The sequence below is a fragment of the Tachyglossus aculeatus genome, chromosome 21 (genome assembly GCF_015852505.1).
Source record: "Tachyglossus aculeatus isolate mTacAcu1 chromosome 21, mTacAcu1.pri, whole genome shotgun sequence".
NCBI lineage: Eukaryota > Metazoa > Chordata > Mammalia > Monotremata > Tachyglossidae > Tachyglossus > Tachyglossus aculeatus.
This window is the reverse complement of record NC_052086.1, coordinates 8,169,354-8,197,120: the sequence shown is the minus strand read 5'-3', so window position 1 is coordinate 8,197,120 and position 27,767 is coordinate 8,169,354. Positions and strand designations below refer to the sequence as shown.

Sequence of the window (27,767 nt, the reverse complement as noted above, 5' to 3'; positions counted from 1 at the left end):
CCAATTTGTACTTCCCAAGCGCTTAGTACAGTGCTCTGCACATAGTAAGCTCTCAATAAATACGATTGATGATGATGATGATTATTAACACAGATCCTTCTGTCACCCAGGCCGGTGCTCTATCCACTAGGCCATGCTGCTCCTCATGTTATTATTATTATAGTAATAATAGTTTTTAAGATCTTACTATAGGCTCAGTTCTGCAGTAGGATACTAGGTAATCCCACTCAGGGGCTCCCAGTTTAAGAGGGAGGGAGCACGGGTGACTTGTACCCATTTTGCCGATGTGGAAACCGAGGCCTAGAGGGGTTCGGCGACTTGCCCGGGATCACATCGGCCAGGGGTGCGGCATTCTTTTGACCCCAGTCCCGTGCTCTTCCCTTTAGCTCACGCTGCCCGGTTGGCCACAAAACCTTCAGCCCACAGAGACCATGCCCTCCTACCTGCGGAGGCAGGCGGGCAGAGCCCGGGGCGGCGGATCGCGGGTGGCCGGCTGGCCAGTCACTGCCAATTGGCTCCTCTTGAGCCAGAGTTCATGTGGCTTTTCCGGGGAGCAAGAGAGAGAGAGAGAGAGAGAGGGAGGGAGATCTCCGGGGCTGGGCTGGGTTCCAAAACCACTACGCAGTTAGGAGAAAGAGCTAATCTCCACCCCGGAGCTCAGAGGCTGACTTTGACCGGACGGTTCACTCTGGTCACTGGGAGACTTTGTCCACACACTCCGCACCCCAGAGAGGAGAGCAAAGCAGTCTGCGGCGACCTCGTCCCGAATCCTGGAACTCACCTGGGCTGGAAGGAAGCTGGCTTTTGGGGCACAACTCGAACTGTTTTTATCCGGGAAGTCCAGGTGAGTGGTGGTGATTTGCTCCGCTTAGGTTCGACCAATTTTCTCCGGGTGTGGTGTCGGTTAAGCGCTTGCAATGTGCCAACTGCCATCCTAAGCACTGGGGTAGACGCCAGGTAGTTAGGTTAGACCCAGTCCCTGGCCTGCAGTCTAGGAGGGAGGGCAGGTATCGCAACCCCATTTCGCAGATGAGGATAAAGGAGGCCCGGAGAAGCGAAGTGACTTTCCCGAGGTCGCACAGCGGGCAAGTGGCAGAGCGGGATTTAGAGCTCATGTCCTCTGGCTTTGGGAAAGTCGCTTCACTTCTCTGGGCCTCAGTTACCTCAACTGTAAGATGGGGATTAAGATTGAGCCCCATGTGGGACAGGGACGGTGTCCAACCCCATCTACCAGGGCTTGGCAGAGCGGGATTTAGAGCTCAGGTCCTCTGGCTTTGGGAAAGTCGCTTCACTTCTCTGAGCCTCAGTTACCTCAACTGTAAGATGGGGATTAAGATTGAGCCCCATGTGGGGCAGGGACTGTGTCCAACCCCATCAACCAGGGCTTGGAATAGTGCTTGGCACATAATAAGCGCTTAACAGGTACCATAAAAAAAAAGTGGCAGAGCCGGAATTTGAACCCAGCTTCCTTGGTTCCCAGTTCAGTGCTCTTTCCATTAGATTGCGTGACTTTTCAGGAGATCGGACAGCAGTGCGGTTAGGGCTCCCAGAATAAAGACTTTCCCCAGTGTCCTCACACCACCAAGGCCCTCACGGGCCCAAAGCAAAGACGACCCCCAAAGTCGCGAAGGTGAAAGACAATTCTGTCAAACATCTCACAGAGAGCTCAGAGTGCACCGGTCCAGGGACCTTGGCATCGTCTCGATCTCTGGTCAGGCAACAGTGTTCGCCTCACAACCTGAGGTGTGCGATGGTTTCCTCTTGGTCGTCAGGGCCCGGTTTGGTTTTTCATTCTGGATTCCATGCCTACTTAGAGAAGCGGCCTAGTGAAAAGAGCTCAGGACTGGGAGTCAGAAGGACCTAGGTTCTAATCCTGACTCCGCCACTTATCTGCTAGGTGACTTTAGGCGAGTCACTTGGTGGGAGTCAGAAGGTCCTGGACCCTAATCCTGGCTCTGCCACTTGTCTGCTGTGTGACCTTGGCCAAGTCACTTCACTTCTCTGGGCCTCATTTACCTCATCTGTAAAATGGGGATTAAGACTGTGATCCCTAAGTGGGACGGGGACTGTGTCCAACCCGATTTGCTTGTATCCACTCCAGCGCTTACTACAGTGCCTGGCACATAGGCAACGCTTAACAAATACCATAATTATTATTCTCTGGGCCGCAGTTCTTTCACCTGTAAAATGGGGATTAAGACCTTTCCCCTAACCTGAACATCAGGGCTCTGTTCTTTTATTTCTTTTTGTGTTTTTTTTTTAAGTGCTGACAATATACCGGGACTGTACCGAGCACTTGGATGAGTACAACCTAATAAGTTGGACACAGCCCATGTCCCACATGGAGCTCACAGTCTTAATCCCCATTTTACAGAGAGGTACCTGAGGCACAGAAAAGTGAAGGGACTTGCCCAAGGTCACAGGGCAGACAAAGGTCTGATCCACAATTAGTATTATCTACCAGCACTTAGTACAGTGCCTGGCACAGAGTAAGTGCTTAACAAATACCATAAAAAAGTACAATAAGATGCTTCCTGCATTTGTTTTTTCCAGTCCCCTCTTGGCCGTGGAAATCTTTGATGTTTCCAATGTTTCCAGTGTTCTTGGCCAACAGCTTAGTACTTTTCCCTTTGATTTTCTGAAGGCCAATTTGAGAATGTCCTGCCATAGAACAGTCATTCAGAAGGACCACCCCCGAAGATGCCAGGATCTTCAGGTCATGGGAGGAGAGTTTGGAGAAAAGAGGAGTGAAAGTTGAATTTGGATATTTCCCGGCTCAGAGAGCTCCGCTGTTAGAATTCAGCTTTCGTTTCTGGATGGTCTTCCTGCAGCACAAACAGGGGACTTCAGAGCGAGACAAGGAGTTTATGAATTTCATTACACGCTCCTCAGCATATATAGAGAGAAATTGAGCAGACACATACAAAAATACATACATACGTTTATACATACATATATATGTAAAAATATTTATTTATCTGGAACATTCTAGTTGTAAATATTTTAATGTCTATCTCCCCAGTTTGAGTGGAAGCTCCTTGTGGACCGAAAACATTTCACATCATTATTCTGTACTTTCCAAGTGCCTGGTAGATTGCCCTGCACCCAGGGGGCATTCAATAAATATTGCCATCAATTAATGGTGTTCAATCAGTGGGAAGCAGCAAAGCCTAGTGGATAGAGCTTGGGCCTAGGAGTCAGAAATTCATGGGTTCTACTCCTCTTCTCTGTTGTGTGACCTTGGGCAAGACACTTCACTTCTCTGTGCCTCAGTTACCTCATCTGTAAAATGGGGATTGAGACCGTGAGCCCCACATGGGACAGGGACTGTGTCCAATCAGCTTTGCTTGTATCCACCCCAGTGTTTAGTACAGTGCCGGGCACAAAGTAAGCCTGTAACAAACACCATAATAATAATTATTAATTATTATTGACTGTAAGCTTGTGTGGGCAGAGAATGTGTCTGTTTATTGTTATATTGTACTCTCCCAAGCGTTAAATACAGTGTTTTGCATACAGTAAGCACTCAATAAATCCAATTGAATAAATGAATGAATGAATGGAGTGCTAACTTTCTGCAGAGCACTGTACTAACCTCTTGGGACTGTACACTCCCACACAGTTGGCAGAAAAGTTCCCTGCCCTATTTCTGTTTCTGTGTTAAAATGTAACATCGCTGAGGGCGGCGAACGACTCCACTTGATTATTCTGTATTTTGGAAGCACCTAATAGAGTGCACTGCACCAGCTGGGTGCTCAATAAATGCTCCTGCTACTACTACCTCTACTCCTACTGCTGCTGCCACTGCTACTATCATCATCTTCATCATCACCATCAATGGCATTTTTTGAGCACTTGATTTTCCCGCTTCAGTTGTTTCAACTGTCCGCATTTTCTCCTTTCATCTGGAGAAAGAGCGGCAGAGACGACACTTAAAGTGAGTATCTAAGTATCAATCAATGGTACTTACTGAGCGCTTACTGTGTGCAGAGCACTTTACTAAGCAACTGGGAGAGGATAATACAACAGAGTTGTTGTTGTCTTTTTTTTCAATGGTATTTAAGTGCTTACTAAGTGCCAGGTACTGTTCTAAGCACTGGGGTAGATTCAAGCTGATTAGGTTGGACACAGTCCCTGTCCCACATGGGGCTCACAGTCTCAATCCCCATTTTACAGATGAGGGAACCGAGGCCCAGAGAAGTGAAGTGACTTGTCCAAGGATATCCAACAGACAAGTGGCAGTCTTCTAGACTGTGAGCCCGTTGTTGGGTAGGGACCGTCTCTATATAATAATAATAATAATGATGGCATTTGTTAAGCGCTTACTGTGTGCAAAGCACTGTTCTAAGCGCTGGGGGGATACAAGGTGATCAGGTTGTCCCACGGGGGGCTCACAGTCTTAATCACCATTTTACAGATGTGGGAACTGAGTCTCAGAGAAGTTAAGTGACTTGCCTAAGTTCACAAAGCAGACATGTGGTGGAGCCGGGATTCGAACCCACGACCTCTGACTCCAAAGCCCATGCTCTTTCCACTGAGCCACACTGCTTCTCTATATGTTGCCAGCTTCTACTTTCCAAGCGCTTAGTACAGTGCTGTGCACACAGTAAGCGCTCAATAAATACGACTGAATGAAAAGTGGCAGAGTGAGGATTAGAACCCAGGTCCTTCTGACTCCCAGGCTTTATCCACTAGGCAGCACGGCTTTTTCCTCAGAGGGTCTGCTTCCTTTCCTTCCCTCCCATGGTCACCGTCCCCCTCGTCTCCTTAGCAGGCGGGCGCCAGGCCCCCGGAGCCGACGATCTCACCCGCGGCCCCCGCCAACCCCTCGCTGTTGACTGATTGGATTTCCCCTTCCCTTCGCCGACCTCATCATCATCATCAATCGTATTTATTGAGCGCTTACTATGTGCAGAGCACTGTACTAAGCGCTTGGGAAGTACAAATTGGCAACATATAGAGACAGTCCCTACCCAACAGTGGGCTCACAGTCTAAAAGGGGAAAGTAAAGTGGCTTGCCCAAGGTCACACAGCAGACAAGTGGCGGAGCAGGGATAAGAACCCATGTCCTCTGGTTCCCAAGCCTGTGCTCTTTCCACTAGGCCACAAGACACTGATCTCCCCGTCTCCCTCCGCAGCTGTCGAGATGCGCGTGGCCGTGATCGGGGCCGGGGTCATCGGGCTGTCCGCCGCTCTGGCCGTCCACCAACGCTTCCACGCCTCCGTGCCGGCTCTGCAGATCGAGGTCTATGCGGACCGCTTCACCCCCCTGACCACCAGCGACGGGGCGGCGGGCCTGTGGCAGCCTTACCCCTACGACCACGGCAACGCGCAGGAGACGTAAGGAAGCGACCCGCGTCCGTCCTGGGGGTGCTATGGATGGGGTCCCCTCTCCCCCTGGGCCCCCTGAGAGCCACAGAGGCTCAGTCACTCAGTCAATCGTATTTATTGAGCGCTTACCGTATGCAGAGCACTGTACTGAGTGCTTGGGAGAGGACGATATGAACCATAAACAGCAGCGGGCTGGGCGGTCAGCCGTATTCACCTTTTAGACTGTGAGCCCACTGTTGGGTAGGGACTGTCTCTATGTGTTGCCAATTTGTATTTCCCAAGCGCTTAGTACGGTGCTCTGCACATAGTAAGCGCTCAATAAATACGATTGATGATGATGATGATTCACTGGGCGCTCCCCGGATCTGGTGTTCTAACAGGACACAGATCCACCGCAGCGGTAATGGTATTTACTGAGCACCTAAAGAGTGCAGTGCTTTGGGCTAAGCACTTGGGATAGTGACTCACGTGCACAGGGCACATTCCCTGCCCACAAGGAAAAGTACTATGGCCTAGTGGAAAGAGTCCGGATCTGAGAATCAGAAGGATTTGCGTTCTCATCCCGGCTCCGCCACTCATCTGCTGTGTGACTTTGGGCAAGTCACTTCACTTCTCTGAGCCCCAGTTGCTTCATCTGTAAAAATGGGGATTATGACTGTGAGCCCCATATCGGACAAGGGCTGTGTCCAACCTGATTAGCTTGTATTCATTCATTCATTTATTCAGTCGTATTTATTGAGCGCTTACTGTGTGCAGAGCGCTTGGGAAGTACAAGTCGGCAACATATAGAAGCGGTCCCTACCCAACAACGGGTTCACAGTCTAGAAGGGGGAAACTACCCCAGCGCTTAGTACAGTACCTGGCACGTAATAGGTGCTTAGTAAATACCATAAAAAAAGTAGCTCAGTCAACTCACGGTCCTCTCGGTTATTTCTGTCCAAGGGCCCAGACTCTGAATAGCAGAGCTTAGTTCAGTGCTTTGTCCACAATAAGCGCTCAGGACATAGTGGATAGTACTTGGCCTTGGGAGTCAGAGGGTCACGGATTCCATTCCTGGCTCCGCCATAGAGCACTTAGTCCAGTGCCTGGACAAATACCACTATTATTAGTGTTATTATCATTATTACTACAATGCTTTGTGCACGATTAATTGACTGATAGCTGATTTCCATTCTTGTGACAGTTCCCAGCCCAGCTCTGTGGCCTCTGCCTTGGAATCATCTGCTAACAATAGAGTGATATTACCTAAAGGGATAATAATGATAATAATAATAGTGGCATTTGTTAGGCACTTCCTATGTGCCAAGCACCATTCTAAAGACGAGGATAGATACATCATCAGGTCCCATGTTGGGGGTCACGGTCTAAGTAGGAGAGAGAACAGGAATTGAATCCCATTTTGCAGGTGAGGGAACTGAGGCCCAGAGAAGTGAAGTGATTCACCCAAGGTCACTCAGCAGGTAAGTGGCAGAGCCAGAATTAGAATCCAGGTCCTCTGACGCCCAGGCCCGGGCAGTTTCCGCTAGGCCATGCTGTTTCCCATCTACTGAGCGCTTACTTTGTGCTGAGCAGCGTAGTAAGTGCGGGGAAAGAAAAAGACGATTGGATCCTGTCCCAGGCCCTTAAGGGGTTCATGATGTGTGTCGTATCTCTCGCTGGAGCTGAGGGCAAGTCAAGCATCTCCTTGGCCCCAAAATCTGGCGGGGGTGAGGGGGTCAGGCTAAGACCCCTGGAGGTCCAGGCAGCAGTGGGCCAGGGAATGTTGCAAAGCCTGACTCAGGGGCAAGGGGCTAAAAGGTAGCTGAATTCATTCCATCTTATTTATTGAGAGCTTACTGTGTGCAAAGCATAGGAGAGTAAAATATAGCAATGCAACAGATAAATTCCCTCCTTACAATGAATATACAGTCTAAAGGGGGAGGTAAGAAATTAATCGAAATAAATGAATTACAGATATGGGCATAGATGCTGTGGGTCTGGTGGGGGGAATGAAGAAAGGGAGCAAGTCAGGGCGACACAGAAGGGAATGGGAGAAGAGGAAAGCAGGGCTTAGTCAGAGAAGACCTCTTGGAGGAGATGTGCTTTCAATAAGGCTTTGAAGGGTTGGGAGAGTCATTGTCGGATTTGAGGAGGGAATTAATTCATTCAGTCGTATTTACTGAGTGCTTCCTGTGTGCAAAACACCGTGCTAAGAGCTTGGGAGAATACAATATAACAAGGACGCACATTCCTGCCCACAACGAGCTCACAGTCTAAAGAAAGCGCCCTGGATCTCGAGAGCCTGAGAACAAAGCTTCCCCAATGCCCACTGGAAGGGGAAGCAGCCAGTCGAGGCAGAGGCAGAGAAAGGTGGCAAAGTAGGTTTTCCATCATGGCATTGCAGGGCCTGGAACAGACAGACGTTCGATTACCTTCTGAGCCACCTCTCATCCCCGGAGGCGGAGAAAATGGGCCTCTTCCTTCTCTCCGGCTACAATCTGTTCTCGGACCCTGTCCCGGTGAGTAAAGGAGGAATCTAGGGAGTGGCTGATGGGACCACAGGAATAGGGAGAGTCGTGTTGGGGGGTGCGCTGAGAGGAGGCTTCTTCCCACTGGAATTGTTGGCTATGGTGTGAAGAGGTGCCTTTTCCTACAGAGCAAGGAGAAATTTGGGGGGAAAGTTGGAGAAAGTGGGGGAAGTAGGAATTAGAGGCTTTCCATTCATTCATTCAGTCGAAATTATTGAGTGCTTACTATGTGCAGAGCACTGTACTAAGTCCTTGGGAGAGTTCAATATAACAATAAACAGACACATTCCCTGCCCACGATGAGTCTTCTCCGATTGTCCTAATTTCCCCTACTCCCTCTCCCTTCTGCATCGCTTATTACCCTTAGATCTGTACCTTTTTAGGACCTGATATTCCCCTCACCCTCAACCCCATGGTACTTATCTCCATATCAATAATTTATTTCTTTCTATTGATGTCTGTCTCCCCATCTAGACTGTAAGTTCTTTGTGGGCAGGGAACATGTCTACCAACTCTGTTGAACTCTACTCTTCCAAGAACTTAGTACTGCGCTTGGCACACAGAAAGTACTCAATAAATACCGATGATTGATTGATTGATAGGGGAAAATGTATCCCCCAGTATATTAGTAATAATTATTATTATATTATTACTGATAATAAAAAATGGAATTTGTTAAGCGCTTACTATGTGCCAAGCGTTGTACTAAGCACTGAGGTAGATACAAGATAATCAGGTTGGACACAGTCTCTGTCCCACATGAAGCTCACAGTCTAGGTAAGGTGGTGAACAGGTATCAAATTCTCATTTTACAGATGGGACTGTCTGACTTGCTTTACTTGTATCTAGCCAAGTCCTTAAAACAGCAACTGCCACATAGGAAACACTTAACAAGTACCATAAATATAATTTTAAAAGTACCACTGTGTATTTCCAAGGCAGAGAGAGGTCCCTAGCATTTAGCATAGTACTTTGGCACATAGTATATGCTTAATAACAGCCATGATGATTATTAATTATTATTATGGTGTTTGTTAAACGCTTACCATGTGCCAAGCACTATTCTAAGCGCTGGGGTAGCTACAAGGTAAGCAGGCTGTCCCACATGGACCTCACAGTCTTAATCCCCATTTTACAGATGAGGTAACTGAGGCACAAAGAAGTGAAGTGGCTTGCCCAAAGTCACACAGCGGACAAGTGGTGGAGGCAGAACTGGAACCCTTGACCTCTGTCTCCTGTGCTCTTTCCCCTAGGCCACACTGCTTCCCAATTCAGCTTTTCTGCCCATGGATGAGCTTCTTCCAAAGCAGTTAGGACAAGGAGCTGATGTCACTCAGTCTGTCAATGGTGATTATTGAGCACTTACTGTATGCAGAGCACTGTACTTAGTGCTTAGGAGAGTACAATAGAACAATATAACAGACTCATTCCCTGACCACAGGGAGTTTACCAGGTTACCCAGCTCCTATTCTGGACTCTTCTTCTTCGGGCCAAAGGCAGCCTGGCCTAGTGAAAGAAGCCCAGCCCTGGCAGTCAGAAGACCCGAGTTCTAATCCCTGCTCTGCCACTGGCCTGCTGTGTGACTCTGGGCAAGTCGCTTAACCTCCCTGGGCCTCTGTTTCTCACCTGTAAAATGGAGATGAGGTTCGGAATCTCCCCGGTTCTCAGAATGTGATTAGATGACCTGATTTGATCATCTTGGCCGGGTAGTTGGTCCAACCTAGCCTCATCCCCAATCTCCACTCTGACCCACATCAGCCTCTGTGGAACGCCAATCTGCTTGGTGAGCTGGGCCTCGGTTTATCCTTCTAAACGGGAGCGATTTAATAAGATAAAAGCATAGATGGGAAGCAGCGTGGCCTAGCTGAAACAGCCCGGGCCTGGGCGTTAGAGGACCTGGTTTCTAACCCTGGCTCTGCCACTTACCTGCTGAGTGACCTTGGGTGAATCACTTCACTTCTCTGGGCCTCAGTTCCCTCTTCAGCAAAATGGGATTCAATTCCTGTTCTCTCTCCTTCTTAGACCCTAACCCCGACGTGGGACCTGATGATGTATCTATCCTCGACTTTAGAATGGTGCTTGGCACATAGTAAGTGCCTAACAAATGCCACTATTATTATTATCATTGTTATTTTATTATTATCATTATCCCTTTGGGTAATATCACTCTATTGTTAGCAGCTGATTCCACTGACTAAAATATAAGAGTGGCATGAATTCTCCTTTGTGGAAAACTCTGCCTCCTATTCTTCTGGAGCCCTTCTCATTACGGGCAGTGAACGTGTCTCCTAACTCCACTGTATTATACTCTTCCAAGCACTTAGTACAGCGCTCTGTACACACTAAGAACTCAATAAATACCACCGATTGATTGAGTGATCGATCCCAAACGGAAGGTCTTGGGTCTGACCACCAAGGAGCCCCAAATCGATGCCTACCCCCTCCGTAGGATCCCTCTTGGAAGGATGCTGTTCTGGGATTTCGGAACCTGACGCCTAAAGAACTTGAGCTGTTCCCGGGATACAGGTGAGCCCCGTTCCGTTACAACACATCTTCTTTTTACACCAGTAGCATTTATTGAGCACTTACGGTGGGCAGAGCACAGTGCTTAGCCCTTGGGAGTGAACAGTATAACTGACTTGGGAGACACGATCCCTGCCCACAACGAGCTTAGGGTCTAGAGGGGGAGAGAGACATTAATATCGATAAATTATAAATATGGGCTTAAGTTCTGGGGGGCTGATGGAAGATTGAATAAAGGGAGCAAATCCAAGTGAAAGGGTGATGCAGAAATGAGTGGGAGAAGAGGAAATGGGAGCTTAGTCAGGGAAGGCCTCTCATATGGCTTGAGGGAAGCATTGGAAGAATCAGGGAAAGAGAAGCAGTGTGACTTAGTAGAAAGAGAACGAGCTTGGGAGTCAGAGGACCTTGGTTCAAACCCTGGCACTGCCACTTGCTTGCCATTTGACCTTGGACAAATCACTTCATTTCTCTGTGCCTTAGTTACCTCATCTTCAAATGGGGATTTAAGACTGTAAACCCTATGTGGGACAGGGATTGTGTCCAATCCAATTAGCTTGTATCTACCCCAGCAGTTACTACAGCGCCTGGCACATAGTAAGCTCTTAACAAATTCCTAAAAAAAAAAAAAGTTCTTTCCTGTACAGTAGTCTGTTCTGCTCTAACATAAATTGGATCAGGTAGAATCAGGACAGAAACTAAGAGTTAGGAAATCAATCAATCACTTACTGTGTGCAGAGCACTGTACTAAGTGCTTGGGAGAATACAGCAGTGTTGGTAGATACATTCCCTGCCCTCAACAAACTTACAGTCTTGAGGGGCTTTAGTCAGCTTCAGTGTGATGTTACTGTAACTCCCAGACTCCACTAAAAATCTTAGATTGTGAGTTCATTCATTTATTCATTCAATCATATTTATTGAGTGCTTACTGTAGGCAAAGCACTGTAATAAGCGCTTGGGAGAGTACAATCTAACAACAGACACATTCCTGCACACAGCAAGTTCCCCACAGGATGGGGACTGAGTCTAATTCCCATCTGTGTATTCTCTTCCAGAGTTTAGTAGAATGCTCTGCACACAGTAAGTGCTTAATCAATACTATTACCATACTACATAGTACATATTTACATATAGTACATATTACACATTACATATATATACATAGTACATATTTACTATTCTGTTTTGTTAATGATGTGCATATAGCTTTAATTCTATTTGTTCTGATGATTTTGACACCTGTCTACATGTTTTGTTTTGTTATCTGTCTCCCCCTTCTAGACTGTGAGCCTGTTGTTGGGTAGGGACCATCTCTGTATGTTGCCGACTTGTACTTCCCAAGTGCTTAGTACAGTGCTCTGCACACAGTAAGTGCTTAATAAATATGATTGAATGAATGAATGAATATTCTACTGAACTGGACTGACTGGACTGGACTGGACTGTGTTTCTTGGGCTCCTGCAACTTTACATTTAGGGATTTGTACCTAAAATTATCCACCCCAGCAAAACTTTCAGAGCACCCCTGGCCCATTGGAAAGAGCTCATCTTGGGAGCCAGAGGTCCTGGGTTCTAATTCCAGCTCCGTCACTATCCTTGCCTTGGGCAAGCCATTTCACTTCTCTGGGCCTCAGTTTCCTCAATTGTAAAATGGGGATCCCAAACCTGTTCTCCCTCCCCTTTAGCCCTTGTGGGACAGGGACCAGGTCTGGCCTGACTATCTTACATCTACCACAGTATTAGGCACATAGTCAGTACTTAACAAACACCAATCAATGGCCTTTATTAAGTGTTTAATGTATTCTAAGCACTGTACTAAGCACTTGGGAGAGTAAAATACAACAGAATCGGTAGACATGTTTCCTGCCCACAATGAGTTTACAGAAGTCTTCTTCTTCTTATTATTATTCCCACCACCTCCCCCAACAGCTGGTTTTTGAGGTGATAAGTGCAGTTGTTACACCCCCAGCAAGATTGTCAGAAGAATCTTTCCCAATTTCTGGCGGGAAGGAAAACAGAGGAGAAAGTGCTCCCTAATTTTATTTTTTTAATGGCATTTGTTAAATGCTCACTATGTGCCTGTCACTGTTCTAAGAGCTGGGGTAGATACAAAATAATCAGGTTGGACACAGTCCCTGTTCCAAATAGGGCTCACAGTTTTAAACTCCATTTTATAGATGAGATAACAGAGGCACAGAGAAGTGAAATGACTTGCCCAAGGCCATACATGCTCCCTTAATTCACCCCTCCTTCAGACTCAAAGCACTTATGTCCCCATCCATAATTTATTTATTTATATTAATCTCTGTCTCCCCCTCTAGACTGTAAGCTCGTTATGGCGGGGAATGTGTCTACCAGTCTGTTATGTCATACCCCCCCAAGTGCTCTGCGCACAGCAAGCGCTCAATAAAAACAATCGATCGATCGATGGATTGATATTGAATGCCTACTGAGGTCAGAGCACTGTACCGAGCCCTTGGGAGAGAACAACAGAAGTAGTAGACATGATCCCTGCTCTCCAGAAGCTTTCCGTCTAGTGGAAGAAATGGACACAATGACAGGCTTGGTACACAACCCCCAAGCACCGCAGACAGAGAGACCTGGTTTTGGGCCTAGCAGACAGACGGTCTAATGCTGCTCTCCCATTCTTGGAGAAGCAGCATGGATAGTGGCCTCTAGCCAGGCCTGGGAGTCGGAACGTCGTGGGTTCTAATCCTGGCTCAGCCACTCGTCCTTTGTGTGACTGTGGCCAAGTCACTTCACTTCTCTGGGGCCTGTTATCTCATCTTTAAAATGGGGTTTGACCCGCCCGCCATCACACCTTCCCAGAGGCCTTCCCAGACTGAGCCCCCTCCTTCCTCTCCCCCTCGCCCCCCCTCCATCCCCCCACGTCTTACCTCCTTCCCTTCCCCACAGCACCTGTATATATGTATATATGTTTGTACATATTTATTACTCTATTTATTTATTTTACTTGTACATATCTATTCTATTTATTTTATTTTGTTAATGTGTTTGGTTTTGTTCTCTGTCTCCCCCTTCTAGACTGTGAGCCCACTGTTGGGTAGGGACTGTCTCTATATGTTGCCAACTTGTACTTCCCAAGCACTTAGTACAGTGGTCTGCACACAGTAAGTGCTCAATAAATACGATTGATTGATTGATTGAGACGGCGAGCCCCACGTGAGACAGGGACTGTGTCCAACCCGATTTGCTTGTATCCACCACAGTGCTTAGTCCAGTGCCCGGCACATCGTAAGCGCTTAACAAATGCCACAATTATTATTATTCGCCTAGCTATGGGTGGTTCAACACGGCCTTGATCCTAGAAGGGAAGAACTACCTGCCCTGGCTCACCAAACAGTGAGTATCCACGTCTCTTCTTTCTCTGTCACCCCTTGGGGCCGGCGTACGCTGTTGGGGAGTCTGAGCCTGGGACTGTTTGCAGCTCGGGGGCGGGGGGAATGGGGGAGATGGGCGGGAAGGGACCCAGGGAAAACTAATGGCTCCAACCGAGGACTGAGACCTAAGACTCTCGAGAGCGGAATGGCCATGGCGTGATCCCGCCTGCCCATTTTCATTCCAAAGCCTTTCCCCACTGGACTATTTCCCCCCTCTACTGAGTCCCGGTGCTGTCACAGTTGTTCTAAGGGAGAACAAAGTTTCGAAACCATGGCTCTGCCATCCCCTCCTATAGCATTCTTCTGCCCCTTCTTTTTTTAAAAAAAAAAAAATACTATTCATTAAGCACTTACTATGTGCTAGGCACTGTTTTAAGCACCAAAATAGGTACAAGCTAATCAGGTTGGACACAGACCCTGTCCCACATGGGACTCACAGTCTTAATCCCCATTTACAGATGCGGGAACTGAGGCACAAAAAAGCGAAGTGATTTGCCCAAGGTCACATAGCAGACAAGTGGCGGAACCGGGATTAGAACTCAAGGTCCTCTGATTCCCAGGCCCAAGATCTAACCCACTTGCCATGCTGCTTCCTTGGAAGTGTGCTTTTGGGGCTCAGCTGAATAGAACAATTCTAGCCCATTTCAATTTAGCATTAGCGAAGCAGTGTGGCTCAGTGGGAGGAGCCCGGGCTTTTGAGTCAGAGGTCAGGGGTTCAAATCCCAGCTCCGCCACATGTCAGCTGTGTGACTCTAGGCAAGTCACTTAACTTCTCTGAGCCTCAGTGACCTCATCTGTAAAATGGGGATGAAGACTGTGAGCCCCCCATGGGACAACCTGATCACCTTGTGACCTCCCCAGTGCTTAGAACGTGCTTTGCACATAGTAAGCGCTTAATAAATGCCATTATTATTATTAGATGAAGGCCTGTGTTTCACTTAGATTGTGGCAGATTTTCAGTCTGTTGGCATGAGGGTGATTCTTTGCCAAATAGGATGTGAAAGGTAACACTGAAAATTAAGTCTTGTGTTCACCTATGGTACTTGTTATTTCTTATTTGCTAAGTATTTACTATGTGCCAGACACTGTACTAAGCACTAAGGTAGATATAAGCTTTGCAGGGTGGGCACAGTCCATGTCCCACATGGGGCTCACGGTCTTAATCCCCATTTTTCAGATGAGATAACTGAAGCCCAGAGAGGTGAACAATAGAGCTAGTAGACAGGGACTGTTTCCAACCCGATCTACTTGTATCCACCCCAACGCTTAGTACAGTGCCCAGCGCAGTAGTACGGGCTTAACAAATACCATAATGATCATTATTATTATCTCAGCTTCTGGCCAAGACCCAGCCCTTGGAGATCTCCCCTTCCCCTAACACCACCACCGGAGATGGAGAGAACTCAAAACCCAACTCCAGCCGGGACCAAGCCTGGCTGTTGGGATCTCTTTTTCAATGCTATTTATTAAGCCCTTACTATGTGTCAATCAGTGTTCTAAACTAGAGTAGTTACACATTAATTATGTTGGATACAGACCCTGTCCCACATGGGGCCATGTCCCGCAGGTATCCCCGTTTCGCAGTTGAGAAAACTGAGACACGTAGAAATGAAGTGACTGGCCCAAGGTCTCCCAGCAAGGAATCGGAAGAGCAGGGATTAGAACCCAGGTCCTCTGGCTCCCAGGCCGATGCTCTCTCCACTAGGCCACACTGACTTCCCCAGGACAGAAATCTCAGTCCTACCGACACTAACTCTGTATTCCCATAGGTTAACCCGGCGAGGAGTCAAGTTTTTCCTGAAGAAAATCAAGTCCTTTGAAGAGGTGAGGGATTGGGTGGGGTCAGGCCCGGGATAGCAGCGGAGAAGCTGACCCAGCCCGCTGGTGTCTACTGAGGCACGGAGGCCTGGGGTCTGCCCTGAGTGGATGGCCTGTGGCGTGTTGCAATATCACAGCTTAATAGAAAAAGCCTGAAGTTTGTCATCAAGTGTGACCTTGGCCAAGTCACCTAACTCCTCTGCAGCTTAGTTTACTCATCTGATACCCGTCTCTTCCCATCCCTCTGAAAGACTGAGAGGAGTAAATGAGATATTCGATGCACAGGAAAGAGCTGTGGAAAAAAAAAAATCCCTATACAAAAACTGGAGACATATTTGCCTAGCCTGGGGAAAGGGCTCCAAGATTCTGAGCTCTTTAGAAATATCATACTTATACTTATTATTCTTTCTTTTCATCATGTGTGTCAGAGTGTTCACTTTATTTCCTTTCCTTCCTGTTTTAATTCTTCCACGTACTCTGTTGCTGTCTTCTGGAACTCTCCAATCCAGTAAAGCTAATGCACCTAGAGGTCTCTTGATAGTTTCCCACTTCTGTCCATTCCTCTTTACCATTTTCCAGGAATGCATCCATAAATGATCCGAGGAGGAGCGGGCTTGGGCTGTGGCTCCTGGCTCTCTATAATCATCAATCGTATTTATTGAGTGCTTACTATGTGCAGAGCACTGTACTAAGCACTTGGGAAGTACAAATTGGCAACATATAGAGACAGTCCCTTCCCAACAGTGGGCTCACAGTCTAAAAATGGGACCGGGGAGGAGGGGGGTCTGTCCGACGGGGGTCAGGGGTCACACATCCTATTTCATATTACTGCTCGTCGTCCCCTCTGGACTCTAAGGTCACTGTGGGCAGACGTGCCTGCTATTCGGTTGGATGGTACAGTGCTCTGCACATAGTAAGCGCTCAAGAGATACCGTTGATTTATCGATGGATTGATCGCTGTGTTCCTGGCAGGTGGCCAGAGCTGGGGCGGACGTGATCATTAACTGCACGGGAGTGTGGGCCGGGGAGTTGCAGCCTGATAGAGAACTGCAGCCAGGTCGAGGCCAGATCATCAAGGTCAGTGAGATTGAGGCGGGGACCCTAAAAGGAACCAGAGCCTGCCGGCCCCCTGAAACATTTCCACTAAAGCTTCAGGAGCTGACCAAACCGGCCAGTGTATAATCTCGCTCCAGATGCTTCGCTGGTTGGGCTCCTCTTTTAAGCTTTCTTTGGAAGAAGGGTGTGTGTTTGTGTGTGTGTGTGTATGCGTGTGTTTTTTAAATTTTTTTTTAAATGGCATTTATTAAGCGCTTACTATGTGCAAAGCACTGTTCTAAGCGCCGGGGAGGTTACAAGGTGATCAGGTTGTCCCACGGGGGGCTTCACAGTCTTAATCCCCATTTTACAGATGAGGTAACTGAGGCACAGAGAAGTGAAGTGACTTGCCCAAAGTCACACAGCTGACAGGTGGCGGAGCCGGGATTTGAACCCATGACCTCTGACTCCAAAGCCCGGGCTCTTTCCACTGAGCCACGCTGCTTCTCTATTTTGTGTGCATTAGTTCAAATGTGTTTGGGTGTCTGTGTATGTGTGTGTATGTGGCTGTGTATTTATGGGTGTTTGTATATATGTGTGTTTGTGGGCATTTGGGGGCTTGAGTGGATGTGTGTGGATGTCGGGGGGAGGTATTTCTGTGTCTGTGAATGCAACACATCTACTAATTCTGTTGTACTTTCCCGAGCGCTTAGTACAGTGCTCTGTATATGGTAAGCGCTCAATAACTACCACTGATTGATTCATGTATCTTGTGTGTGTGTGTGTTTCAGTGTCCGTGCATGTATGCATTTGTGTGTTGTGTGCATTTTGTGTCTCGATATTGTGTGTGTGTCCTCATAGGGTGGAATGTGGAATGCTTTCTCTATCCCATCCACTCAGGGTGGGCCCCCCCCTGCCCCCAGGGGCTCTGTGTGAGTGTGTGTATGTGTGTGTCTTTGAGGCTGAAGCCCAAGTGACTGCCTTGGCAATGATAAGAGGGCCTGTGTGACCTGAGGAGGCGGCCAACAGCAGCCACACAGACCCGGCCCCGGGCCTTGGAGCAGTGAGAGAGCCTGGCCAGGGGGCTCATGGGTGGGCACGGCGGGGCGGGGTAGGCCATCGTGGGCCAGGGTTCACAGTCACAACCTCGGGAAGCTCCAGACTCGAGGTTCACCATGGAAACCCACCCCATCGATCCGGGCAGGGACAGCCAGGCCCAACCCGGTGGGACCACACACCAAAGGCGGGACAGGGGAGGGAGCACTGCTAGGTTGCAGCCGAGCCACTCGGAGGGCCAAGGGGAGCAGAAGAAGGTGGTCCCCGACTTCTTCCCTGCCCCCCCCCCCCAACCAATGGACAAACGCCTTTCCTGTTCCTCCAGGTTTTCGCCCCTTGGCTGAAACATTTCATCATCACGCATGATCCGGACGCCGGGATCTATAAATCCCCCTACATTATTCCCGGGTGAGGAGCCAGACTGCGGGGGTCAGGGAAGGGGGTGGGCTGGCAGGCTGGGGAGGGGAGAGATGAATCAGGGAAGGCCTCCTGGAGGAGAGGTGATTCGAGGAGGGCTTTGAGGCCAGGGAGGGCTGTGGTCCGCCCGACGTGTAGAGGCCGGGGTTTGGCTTCTGCCGTCGCTCCGCTCGAGGGGTCCGCTCATCACGGCCCTGGTTGCAGGAGCCAGACGGTGACCCTGGGAGGGATCTTTCAGCTGGGAAACTGGAGCGAAGTCAACAACCCCGAGGACCACCAGACCATCTGGAACGGCTGCTGCCAGCTGGAGCCCACTCTGCAGGTACGGCCTGCCGAGGCTCTCCCGTGGCTGCTAGGGGCTGGGGGAGGCCACCCGGGAGAGGGGGACTCCTGGAGATCGGCCCGACCGAGAGCCGTCGTCTCTTTAGACCGGCGGCAACGAGGCCCAGTCGATAGAGCGTGGGATTCTGGGTTCTAGTTCCTGCTTTGCTGCTGGCCTGCTGAGTGACCTTGGGCGAGTCACTTATCCTCTCCGGGCCTCATCTGCAAAACAGGGATAAGACCTCTGCTCTCCCTCCCTCAGTCTGGGTGTGTCAGGGGCCGTGTCCTATCTGAACGCTTAGCACAGCACTTGACACGTCACACTAAATAAATACTATCGCTAGAATATCTGTCTAGTTAGGATGCCATGGTCACTCTCTCGGGAGGACATTTAGATAGAGGGATTATGGGCTTCAGGGCCTTGAAAGCAAGCGGAGCTCCTCACCGTAGACATCTGATCAAGGTCACTTTACTTCTCTGGGCCTCAGTTACCTCATCTGTAAAATAGGGATGAAGACTGCGAGCCCTATGTGGGACAGAAATGGTGTTCGACCTGATTATCTTGTATCGATCCCAGTACAGTAACCGGCGCACAGTAAGCGCTTAACAAATACCGTTATCGTCATTCTCAAAGACAGGATGGGCCCAGCTGAGAACCCTTTAATTAGAGTATTTATTAAACACTCACTACATGCTAGACACTATGTTAAATGCGGGGGTGATACAAGATCCTTCAATCAGAACACAGTCTCTGTCCACACGGGAATCGCAATTTAAGAATGCAGGAGAGTAGGGATCTTATCCCCTTTTACAGATGAGTCAGCTGCGGTCCAGAGAAGTTCAGCGACTTCCCTGAAATCACACAGCCAAGCAGTGGAAGGGTCAGGACTAGAGCCGCTGTTTCCTGAGGTCCAATCCTGGGCTCCTTCCATTGGGCCGTGCTGCCTCTTTTCTCCACCCCACCCTGAAGTCTTCTATCAGGACGTTTCCTTATCCAATGCCTAACTGTAAGCTCCCTGTGGGCAGGGAATATATCTTCCTGCTCTGTTGAACAATACTCTCCCAAACGTTTAGTAATAATGATGATGATAATAATAATAATAATTATTGTGGTATTTGTTAATCGCTTACTGTGTGCCAAGAACTGTTCTAAGCACCGGGGTTGATACAAGATAAAGTGTTCCGCACACAGTACATGTTCAATAAATACCATTGATTGAGCGATTGATAGTTGCCAACATGTACTTCATAAGCGCTTTGTACAGTGCTCTGCACACAGTAAGTGCTCAATAAATGCAATTGAGTGAATGAATGAATGTTTTGCTTTGTTGTCCGTCTCCCCCAGTCTAGACTGTGAGCCCGTTGTTGGGTAGGGACCGTCTCTATATGTTGCCAACATGTACTTCCCAAGTGCTTAGTACAGTGCTTTGCACACAGTAAGCGCTCAATAAATACAATTGAATGAATGAATGAATGATAGTTGCCCTCCCTTGGCTTCAGCCCCCAGAAAAAAACTCATGACTCGCTGAAAGCGGTTCTCTGTCTCCAGGACGCCAAGATCGTGGGTGAATGGAGCGGGTTCCGGCCTGTACGTTCCAGAATTCGGCTGGAGAGGGAGAAGCTGGACCATGGACCCTTCCAGGCAGAGGTAAAACAATGAGAGAGTTGGAAGTGCTCATAATAATAATTGTGGTGTTTGTTAAGCGCTTACTATGTGTCAAGCGCCGTACTAAATGCTGGGGTGGATAAAAGCAAATCGGGTTAGACACAGTCCCTGTCCCACCTGGGGCTGACAATCTTCACCCCCATTTTACAGAAAAGGTCACCGGAGCCCAGAGAAGTGAAGCGACTGGCCCAAAGTCACCCAGCAGACGAATGGCCCTTCTGACTCCCAGGCCCGGGCGCTAGCCACTAGACCACACTGCTAAACCTGAGAAGCAGCGTGGCTCAGCGGAAAGAGCCCAGGCTTTGGAGTCAGAGGTCATGGGTTCAAACCCCGGCTCCGCCAATTGTCAACTGTGTGACTTTGGGCAAGTTACCTCATCTGTAAAATGGGGATTAAGACTGTGAGCCCCCCCGTGGGACAACCTGATCACCTTGTAACCTCCCCAGCGCTTAGAACAGTGCTTTGCACATAGTGTTTAATAAATGCCATTATTATTATTATTAAACCTCTAAGGAATTTCATTCCTTTGCCCGCTCTGCTCTCCATCGGCAAAAATGTCCATAACACTACATAAGCGCTTAGTACAGTGCTTTGCACACTGTAAGCGTTCAGAAAACTTTTGGACTGTGAGCCCACTGCTGGGTAGGGACTGTCTCTATATGTTACCAACTTGTACTTCCCAAGCGCTTAGTACAGTGCTCTGCACACAGTAAGCGCTCAATAAATACGATTGATGATGATGATGAAAAAACACGGCCGGATGAATAACGGTGCACTGTCATCTCTTTCAGATCATCCATAACTACGGCCATGGGGGCTACGGACTGACCAGCCACTGGGGCTGTGCTCTGGAGGCCGCCAAGCTCTTCGGGCAGATCCTCGAAGAAAAGAAGCTGACCAGGCCCTTCCCGTCCCACCTCTGAAAGACCCTAGACCCCCAGGGAGAGCGTAATCCACCCATCCTAACTAATCAAGTAGCCGACCCGAGTCGTTTCATCCTCGTGACTCTTGGTGCTGGGAAGCAAGACGCAGGACGGAGCTGGGACTTGAGGATAAAGGCCCACTGATGGGGCTGCCTCTGGCAGAGGGCAGGACACGGGGCCAACCAGTTGCCCCACAATGTCCCCTTTGGCTGGTTGCCGTGAGGAGTCAGTCAGTCGTATTTATTGAGCGCTTACTGGGTGCAGGGCACTGTACTAAGCACTGGCAACAGAATATAACAGACACATTCCCTGCCCACAATGAGCTTACAGTCTAGAGGGGGAGACAGACGTTAATATAAAGCAGGGTATCCCGAAGTAATAATCCATGCCAGTTTCCCTCATTGCAGCCCTCCAATGTGGCCTAGTGGATAGAGAACGGCCCTGGGAGTCCCTGGGAGAACCTGGGTTCTAAGCCCGGCTCTGACACTTGTCTCCTGGGTGACCTTCGATTGGAAACGCTCAGGAATTATCAGAGACCTGGGATGGGCAAGGCCAGGGTCCAGCTCGGGCTGATTCGGGGCCGTCGCCCCCATCGACTAGAAACCCAAAAAGCCAGCTCTTCCGAAGCCGGAACCTGGAATCAGCTCGCCCTGACGGAAGTGCACTCCGAGGCCCCATCGCTGGAGGAAGTGTTTCATTGGGAACACAGACTCCCTCAATGCTCCCTCTGGTCTGAACTTAAAAAAAATAAAAATGAAACGTTCTTTTAGGTCCCTCAGTCCCCAGTTAACGATAGCAAACGGGCCCCTAGATGCTTTTAGAAGCATTATCAGCAGAGTCTGATTCACTTTACCCTCCTGGCTTAAATTGTAACCATTGATTGACTGACTGATTTTTCTTCAGCGAGTCTCAATCATGCTCAATAAATACCATTGATTGACTAATTGATTTTTTTTTTTCAGTGAGACACAGCAGGAGTAGTAATAATAAGAATGATGGGTTTCGCTGAGCCCTCGCAGGGAACGGAGTCTTGTGAAAGACAAGGAAGCTGGTCTCGACCTACACAATGTCTCTTCTACTTACCTGGTTATGTCTGCTCCGATCTGGTTCAAGAATAAATTCACCCGGAACCACCTGTCAATCCACATCCCCTAGATTGTAAGTTTGTGGGGGGCAGGGAATGTGTCTGTTATATTGTGTTGTACTCTCTCAAGCGCTTAGTACAGTGCCCTGCGCACTGTAAGCTCTCAATAAACATGCTTGATAGATTGATCTATCACTCCTTCCTTCCTCTCCTTAGAGTGTAAGCTTCTTGAGGGTAAAGATTGTCTCTACCAAGTCTATTGTACTCTTCCAAGCGGTTGGCACAGAGCCCTGCCCAGAGCTGGTGCTCAATAAATTCTACTGATTGACTGATTAATCAATTCATCACAGTGCCACCAGTGGATGAAACATCTGGTCTCACTCTTAAATGATCTCTTTAACAGGACCATTCTCAGCCAAGACAATAATCCACAGAACTCCTGGGTAAACTGTCCCCTTCCCTTTTTGGCCAACATTTTGGCACTTCATTCATTCAAGTGGATTTACTGAGCGCTTACTATGTGCAGAGCACTGAACTAAGCACTTGGGAGAGTACAACAATAAACAGTCACATTCTATGACAATAATCACATAAATAGTCAATAGTTAGAGAAGCAGCGTGGCTCACTGGAAAGAGCCCAGGCTTTGGAGTCAGAGGTCATGGGTTCAAATCCCGGCTCCACCAATTGTCAGCTGTGTGACTTTGGGCAAGTCACTTAACTTCTCTGGGCCTCAGTTCCCTCATCTGTAAAATGGGGATTAAGACTGTGAGCCCCCAGTGGGACAACCTGATCACCTTGTAACCTCCCCAGCATTTAGAATAGTGCTTTGGACATAGTAAGCGCTTAATAAATGCCATTATTATTATTATTACATTCCCTGCCCATAGCGAGCTTACAATCCGGGGGGGAAGGTGGGGAGACAGGCATCAATGCAAATAAATAAAAGGACAGATATGTACGTAAGTGCTCTGGGGCTGGGACGGGGGGAAGAACAAAGGGAGCAAAGTCAGGCCGATGCAGAAGGGAGTGGGAGATGAGAAAAAGTGGAGCTTAGACAGGGGAGGCCTTTGGAAGAGATGTGCCTTCAGTAAGGCTTTGAAGGAGGGGAGAGTAATTATCTGGCGGATTTGAGGAGGGAGGGCGTTCCAGGCCCGAGGTAGGACATGGGCGAGGGGTCGGCGGTGAGACAGAGGCACAGTAAGAAGGTTAGCACTAGAGGAGTGAAGCGTGCGGGCTGCAGAAGCGAGGTGAGGTAGGAGGGGGCAAACTGGTGGACTGCTTTAAAGCCAATGGTGAGGAGTTTTTGTTTTATGAGGAGGTGGATGGGCAACCACTGGAGTTTTTTGAGGAACTGGAGGCTTTTGAGGAAACAGCTGGATTTTGTAAAAAAAACTCTTCATTTATTCAACATAAAACATCTAGTGATGTGGGGACCAAACTGTCTGATAACACATTGTTAACAGGAACCCAAAGAATGTAATACAACAAGCTCAATATTCAGGAAGATTTAAACATGAAAATGTATCCATTTGAGAATCCGTAGGTTCAAACACAAGGTCACATTCCATATTCTTGCTGCAAGCATTGAGGACTCTGAAAATTAGTGGCTGAAATCGTTTCCAATTCAGAGCTGAAATTAACAGATGAATGAATCCGGGAATCCCACAACTCAGTTTGTTCGTCTGTTCCTCTGGTAGGTATTTCCTTACCTCTTCCTCATCATATTTAGCCAAGTTCCTTCCCGAGTGACCATTTACAACAGAAGACTGTAAGCTCCTCTGAAGACTATAAGCTCCTTATGAGCAGGAATCCAATTTTATCCTATTATAGTCCCCCAAGTGCTTAATACAGTGCTCGGCATGCAGTAAGCGCTCAATAACTGTCATTGATTGACAGGTCCGACGAAACCTTTGGAAGGTAATGCCACCCATCTCCTCTGTTAGCATTTTAGCAGAGCTGGGAGCTTGCTCCACACTCCACCGATTCTTGAATTTCTCTCTGCATTCACTACCTTCCCTTGTCAGAAACAGGGACTTTATCTTTTTCTCCACCATTACTTGATTTCCACTTATTTCAGCACTGTAAAACACATTGGTACTTCCAATTCTGAGACCCATAAACTGTTTTTTTTTTCCCATCTGGCACGGGACAATGCCGACATCCATTTCTATTATGTTCATTTTACCACTAAGGTGCTTTAAAAAACAAAGCGCAAACCCACACAATGATGGCTGAAACTTCAGCATCTAGCGCGGTTTAATACACCTTGTAGCACTGAACTAACCAGGAGTCAGTTACCCCCGGGAATCCAAAAGCTCTAGATTTTCACTTGACCAAAAATGAAACATCTCCACATACTCATAAATTTAAAAATTTTGAAGCGTTTTCCAGGCACACCTTTGGCCTCTTCAACACCTGCTGATTTTCAAAGAAGGAGAGATGACCTAAAGACCCTTTCTTAAGAGAAACTCTTCACTCGCCCATCTAGAAACGAATTCTGAGTCAAGAAGAAGTGATTATTAAAAAAAGCGATTCTTATCCACCAGATGTAAAGCATCACGGTATTTCCATAAAACACTGAGTTTCGAGACAACCACTCGCCTCACCAGGGTGTTTACAGTTTTATCAACTCAAGAGGAGAGATGGCAAGCTCTGTACCTGCACGGGGGTTCCTGGGTCCGTGGAAATAGCGAAGTTGGCAGAAGCTCAGGGAGGTGACGACATTGCCAGCGGCTGCTCCACGAGCCTCCCTATGCTTGCTCCACTGCATTCCGGGCCACGTCTGTGGCTTCTGGGAATCCCGGTGGGTCTGAGTCGGAGGGGCAGGGGGAGCTCCTGGACTTTCAGGGTAAGCGCCTAATACAGTATTCTGCACCTAGTAAGTGCTCAATAAACACCCTTGATTTATGGCTAGATTTCACCTTCCCACCCACAGGTGATGACGGCAGACTGCCATCCCCTGCCCATCCCAGGGTCCCTTTGACAGTGCCGAGTGGTTCCGTCCCACCCGGGAAGCTCTTTAACTAACAGGAAATGCACCACGTGGGCCAGAGACGTAGTTCAAAATCACCAACGGAAAAAAAAAATAAACAAGACAGATCCGCTTTGGGTCCCACTGACGGACAATCTTCCCAGCACAATAACCGTGATGGTCGGGCCGACGGGATGAAACATCTACAGTCACCGTCTTTTATCAACACGTTTCAATACCAGATGGACAAGCACATTAAGGTTCTCGCAATATTTACTCGGCACAGACAGCTCCCGGCAGAATTCAGAAGCTTCTTTGGCCTTCTGTGAGAACTGAGAGGTTCCTCCCTCCTCTAATAGTACTTCCTTCAACGGGTGAAGATGCGTTGGGATGAACAGATAGCTTGGGGTATCACATTACAGCAACACAGAGCTGATACGGGGCTACACTCCACCTCCTCCCTTTCCCCCCCGTTTCCTTCAACCGAGAGACATTCGATTGGGATCCTCCCTGTTCCTTCGCAAGTGAATCCATTCTATAGACCAAGGGACCTGGCCCTGAATCACTTAGTCCAGTAAGTTGTCCTGCTATTGCCCCATGTGGCGTGGCATGGTTGGCACTGCCATACATCCCTATGACATCCCAGAGGAGGGGGATACTGGAAATAAGCCAAGAGTTCCTTGTTGGCAGCACAGGACGGTGGGTCCGGTATTAGCGTTCTGAAAAACATAAGACTGTAACAGGTGGGTCCTTTCGTTTTGGTCATACATTTCTTTTTGCTCCTCGATGTCTGGATTCTCGACTCCCATGGCTGATGAAAAGCCAAGGGATGAGGGAGTGGGTTCCCCCACATTGAGGGTCCTCTTAGCATCTCAGTCAGTCAAGCAATGGTATTACTCCATTTCACTAGTTTAGATGGTACTTGCCTGCCCCTAGTTTCAAGTTGATACCTCCTTGCCCCTAGTTTTTAGAGGGTATCTCTCTAGCGCTAGTTTATATGGTAACCCCTTCCCGTTGTCTAGATGATACTTCCTGCCCAAATGTTCTTATGTCACTCATAACACACTGGGCTTTTTCTAGGAGACAGAATGTCACAAAAACTGACTCCCCACCCCGGGGGTATTAAGAAGCAACTGTTGTCGGTCAGCCGGACTTTGGTGGTTGATGATTCAGTAGAGCACAGAGGAGGCTTTATCATTCGAAGACCCTCTTGCGTCCGGGTGAGCGTGCTGGGCAGGGCGTCCCTCTGGCTCATAAAACTTTCCTCTTGCCATTAAGCATCCCATCTTGGTCCCACCCTGAGTGGGAGCAACAGCAGCAGCAGCGAGTCGGCTATCAGCCTCAACTGGCAACTCGGCAACTGGCCCTGTCGGCAAACGGGGCCGATCGTAAACCGTAAGCCCAGCACCGAGCCCGGGGGCTCTACGTGAAAATGAGCAAATGAGAGGAAAGACGTGAATCCCTTTAGGTCCAATCAATAGCTCCCGCACTTTGACACACGACATTTGGCAGTGGTGGGGCCTGGTCAGCTTGTTTGGGGTTTTTTGTTGTTGTTTTTTGTTGTTGTTGTTTCTTTACACAGCTCCTCCCTCTCTGGGCTTCCTGACAGTCCACCCCGGCATCGTCCGTTACTCCTGCGACCCAGAGTTTGATCTGGTGAGGCCTACGTTTTGGCAGCCCCTTCCGACCATCTCCTGACCCCACTCCCGGTGGCTGGACTCCTGTAAGCCCCGGCCTTTGGTCTCGATGGGCAGGAAGCAGGAAGCCACGGCGGCCAGCAGGCAGCAGCCGCTGTAGACCACCAGGGTCAGATAGACGGATGATTCCAGCATCACCTATGGGAGAAAGACACAAGCCGTGAAGGCCCAAGATCCATCAGACAATAACTCTCCCCCATTTCAAAACCCTTATTGAAGGTACATCTCCTCCAAGAAGCCTTCCCTGACTAAGCCCTTTTTTTTTCTTCAACTCCCTTCTCTGTCACTGACTCGCTCCCTTTATTCAAACCCCCTCCCAGCTCCACAGCACTTAGGTACATATCCGTAATTTATTTATTTATAGTACTGCCTGTCTCCCCCCTCTAGACTGTAAACTCGTTGTGGGCAGGGCATGTGTCCATTTATTGTTCTATCGTACTCTCCCAAACACTTAGTACAGTGCTCTGCACACAGTAAGCGCTCAATAAATACCAGTGACTGACTGACTGATTAGACTGGATCCGTCCTTTTCAGTCTGCTCTTCCCTCCCATCTTCCTACTCCTTTTCCATTAAAGTGTAAGCTCACTCTGGGCAGGAAATGGGTCTCACTAGACCTAGCTAAGCACCTTCAGAACACAGAAGGCTCTTTTCTTGGTTTCTTTTTTTTTTTTTTATGGAACTTAAGTGCTCACTATGTGCCGGACACTGTACGAAGTGCAGGGGTAGATACGAGATAATAATAATAACGATAGCATTTATTAAGCACTTACTATGTGCAAAGCGCTGTTCTAAGCGCTGGGGAGGTTACAAAGTGATCAGGTGGGCTCACAGTCTTAATCCCCATTTTACAGATGAGGTAACTGAGGCACAGAGAAGTTAAGTGGCTTGCCCAAAGTCACACAGCTGGCAATTGGCAGAGCCGGGATTTGAACCCATGAACTCTGACTCCAAAGCCCGTGCTCTCTCCATTGAGCCACACTGAGATAATCGGATTGGACACAGTCCCTGGCCCACAAGAG

At 48.5% G+C, this 27,767-nt stretch overlaps 2 protein-coding genes across 4 annotated transcripts in view; one reads left to right on the top strand and one right to left on the bottom strand.

Moving 5' to 3' along the window:
* Positions 1-761: 761 nt before the first annotated feature.
* DAO (D-amino acid oxidase) lies at positions 762-21,934 on the top strand. Of its 3 annotated transcripts, XM_038762486.1 has the most exons (12): positions 820-844; positions 2,265-2,300; positions 5,139-5,340; positions 7,715-7,829; positions 10,288-10,364; positions 13,655-13,720; positions 15,528-15,582; positions 16,549-16,653; positions 17,993-18,075; positions 18,289-18,406; positions 19,955-20,053; positions 20,863-21,934. In XM_038762486.1, exons 3-12 carry the CDS (start codon positions 5,147-5,149, stop codon positions 20,992-20,994), a joined length of 1,044 nt encoding a protein of 347 aa, XP_038618414.1. In that variant the 5' UTR covers positions 820-844; positions 2,265-2,300; positions 5,139-5,146; the 3' UTR covers positions 20,995-21,934. The 3 variants fall into 3 exon arrangements, with proteins under 3 accessions (XP_038618413.1, XP_038618412.1, XP_038618414.1); XM_038762485.1 differs by lacking the exon at positions 2,265-2,300 and having other exon boundaries at positions 762-844; positions 5,103-5,340; XM_038762484.1 differs by lacking the exon at positions 2,265-2,300 and having other exon boundaries at positions 763-844.
* A 1,523-nt stretch (positions 21,935-23,457) lies between these two features.
* The window catches only part of LOC119941927 (SV2 related protein), a 37,685-nt gene continuing 33,375 nt past the window's right edge, over positions 23,458-27,767 (bottom strand). The window contains exon 16 of the mRNA XM_038762482.1: positions 23,458-26,885. Coding sequence (XP_038618410.1) covers positions 26,679-26,885 — 207 coding nt within the window. The 3' untranslated portion in view covers positions 23,458-26,678. The remainder of the gene's footprint in view (positions 26,886-27,767) is intronic.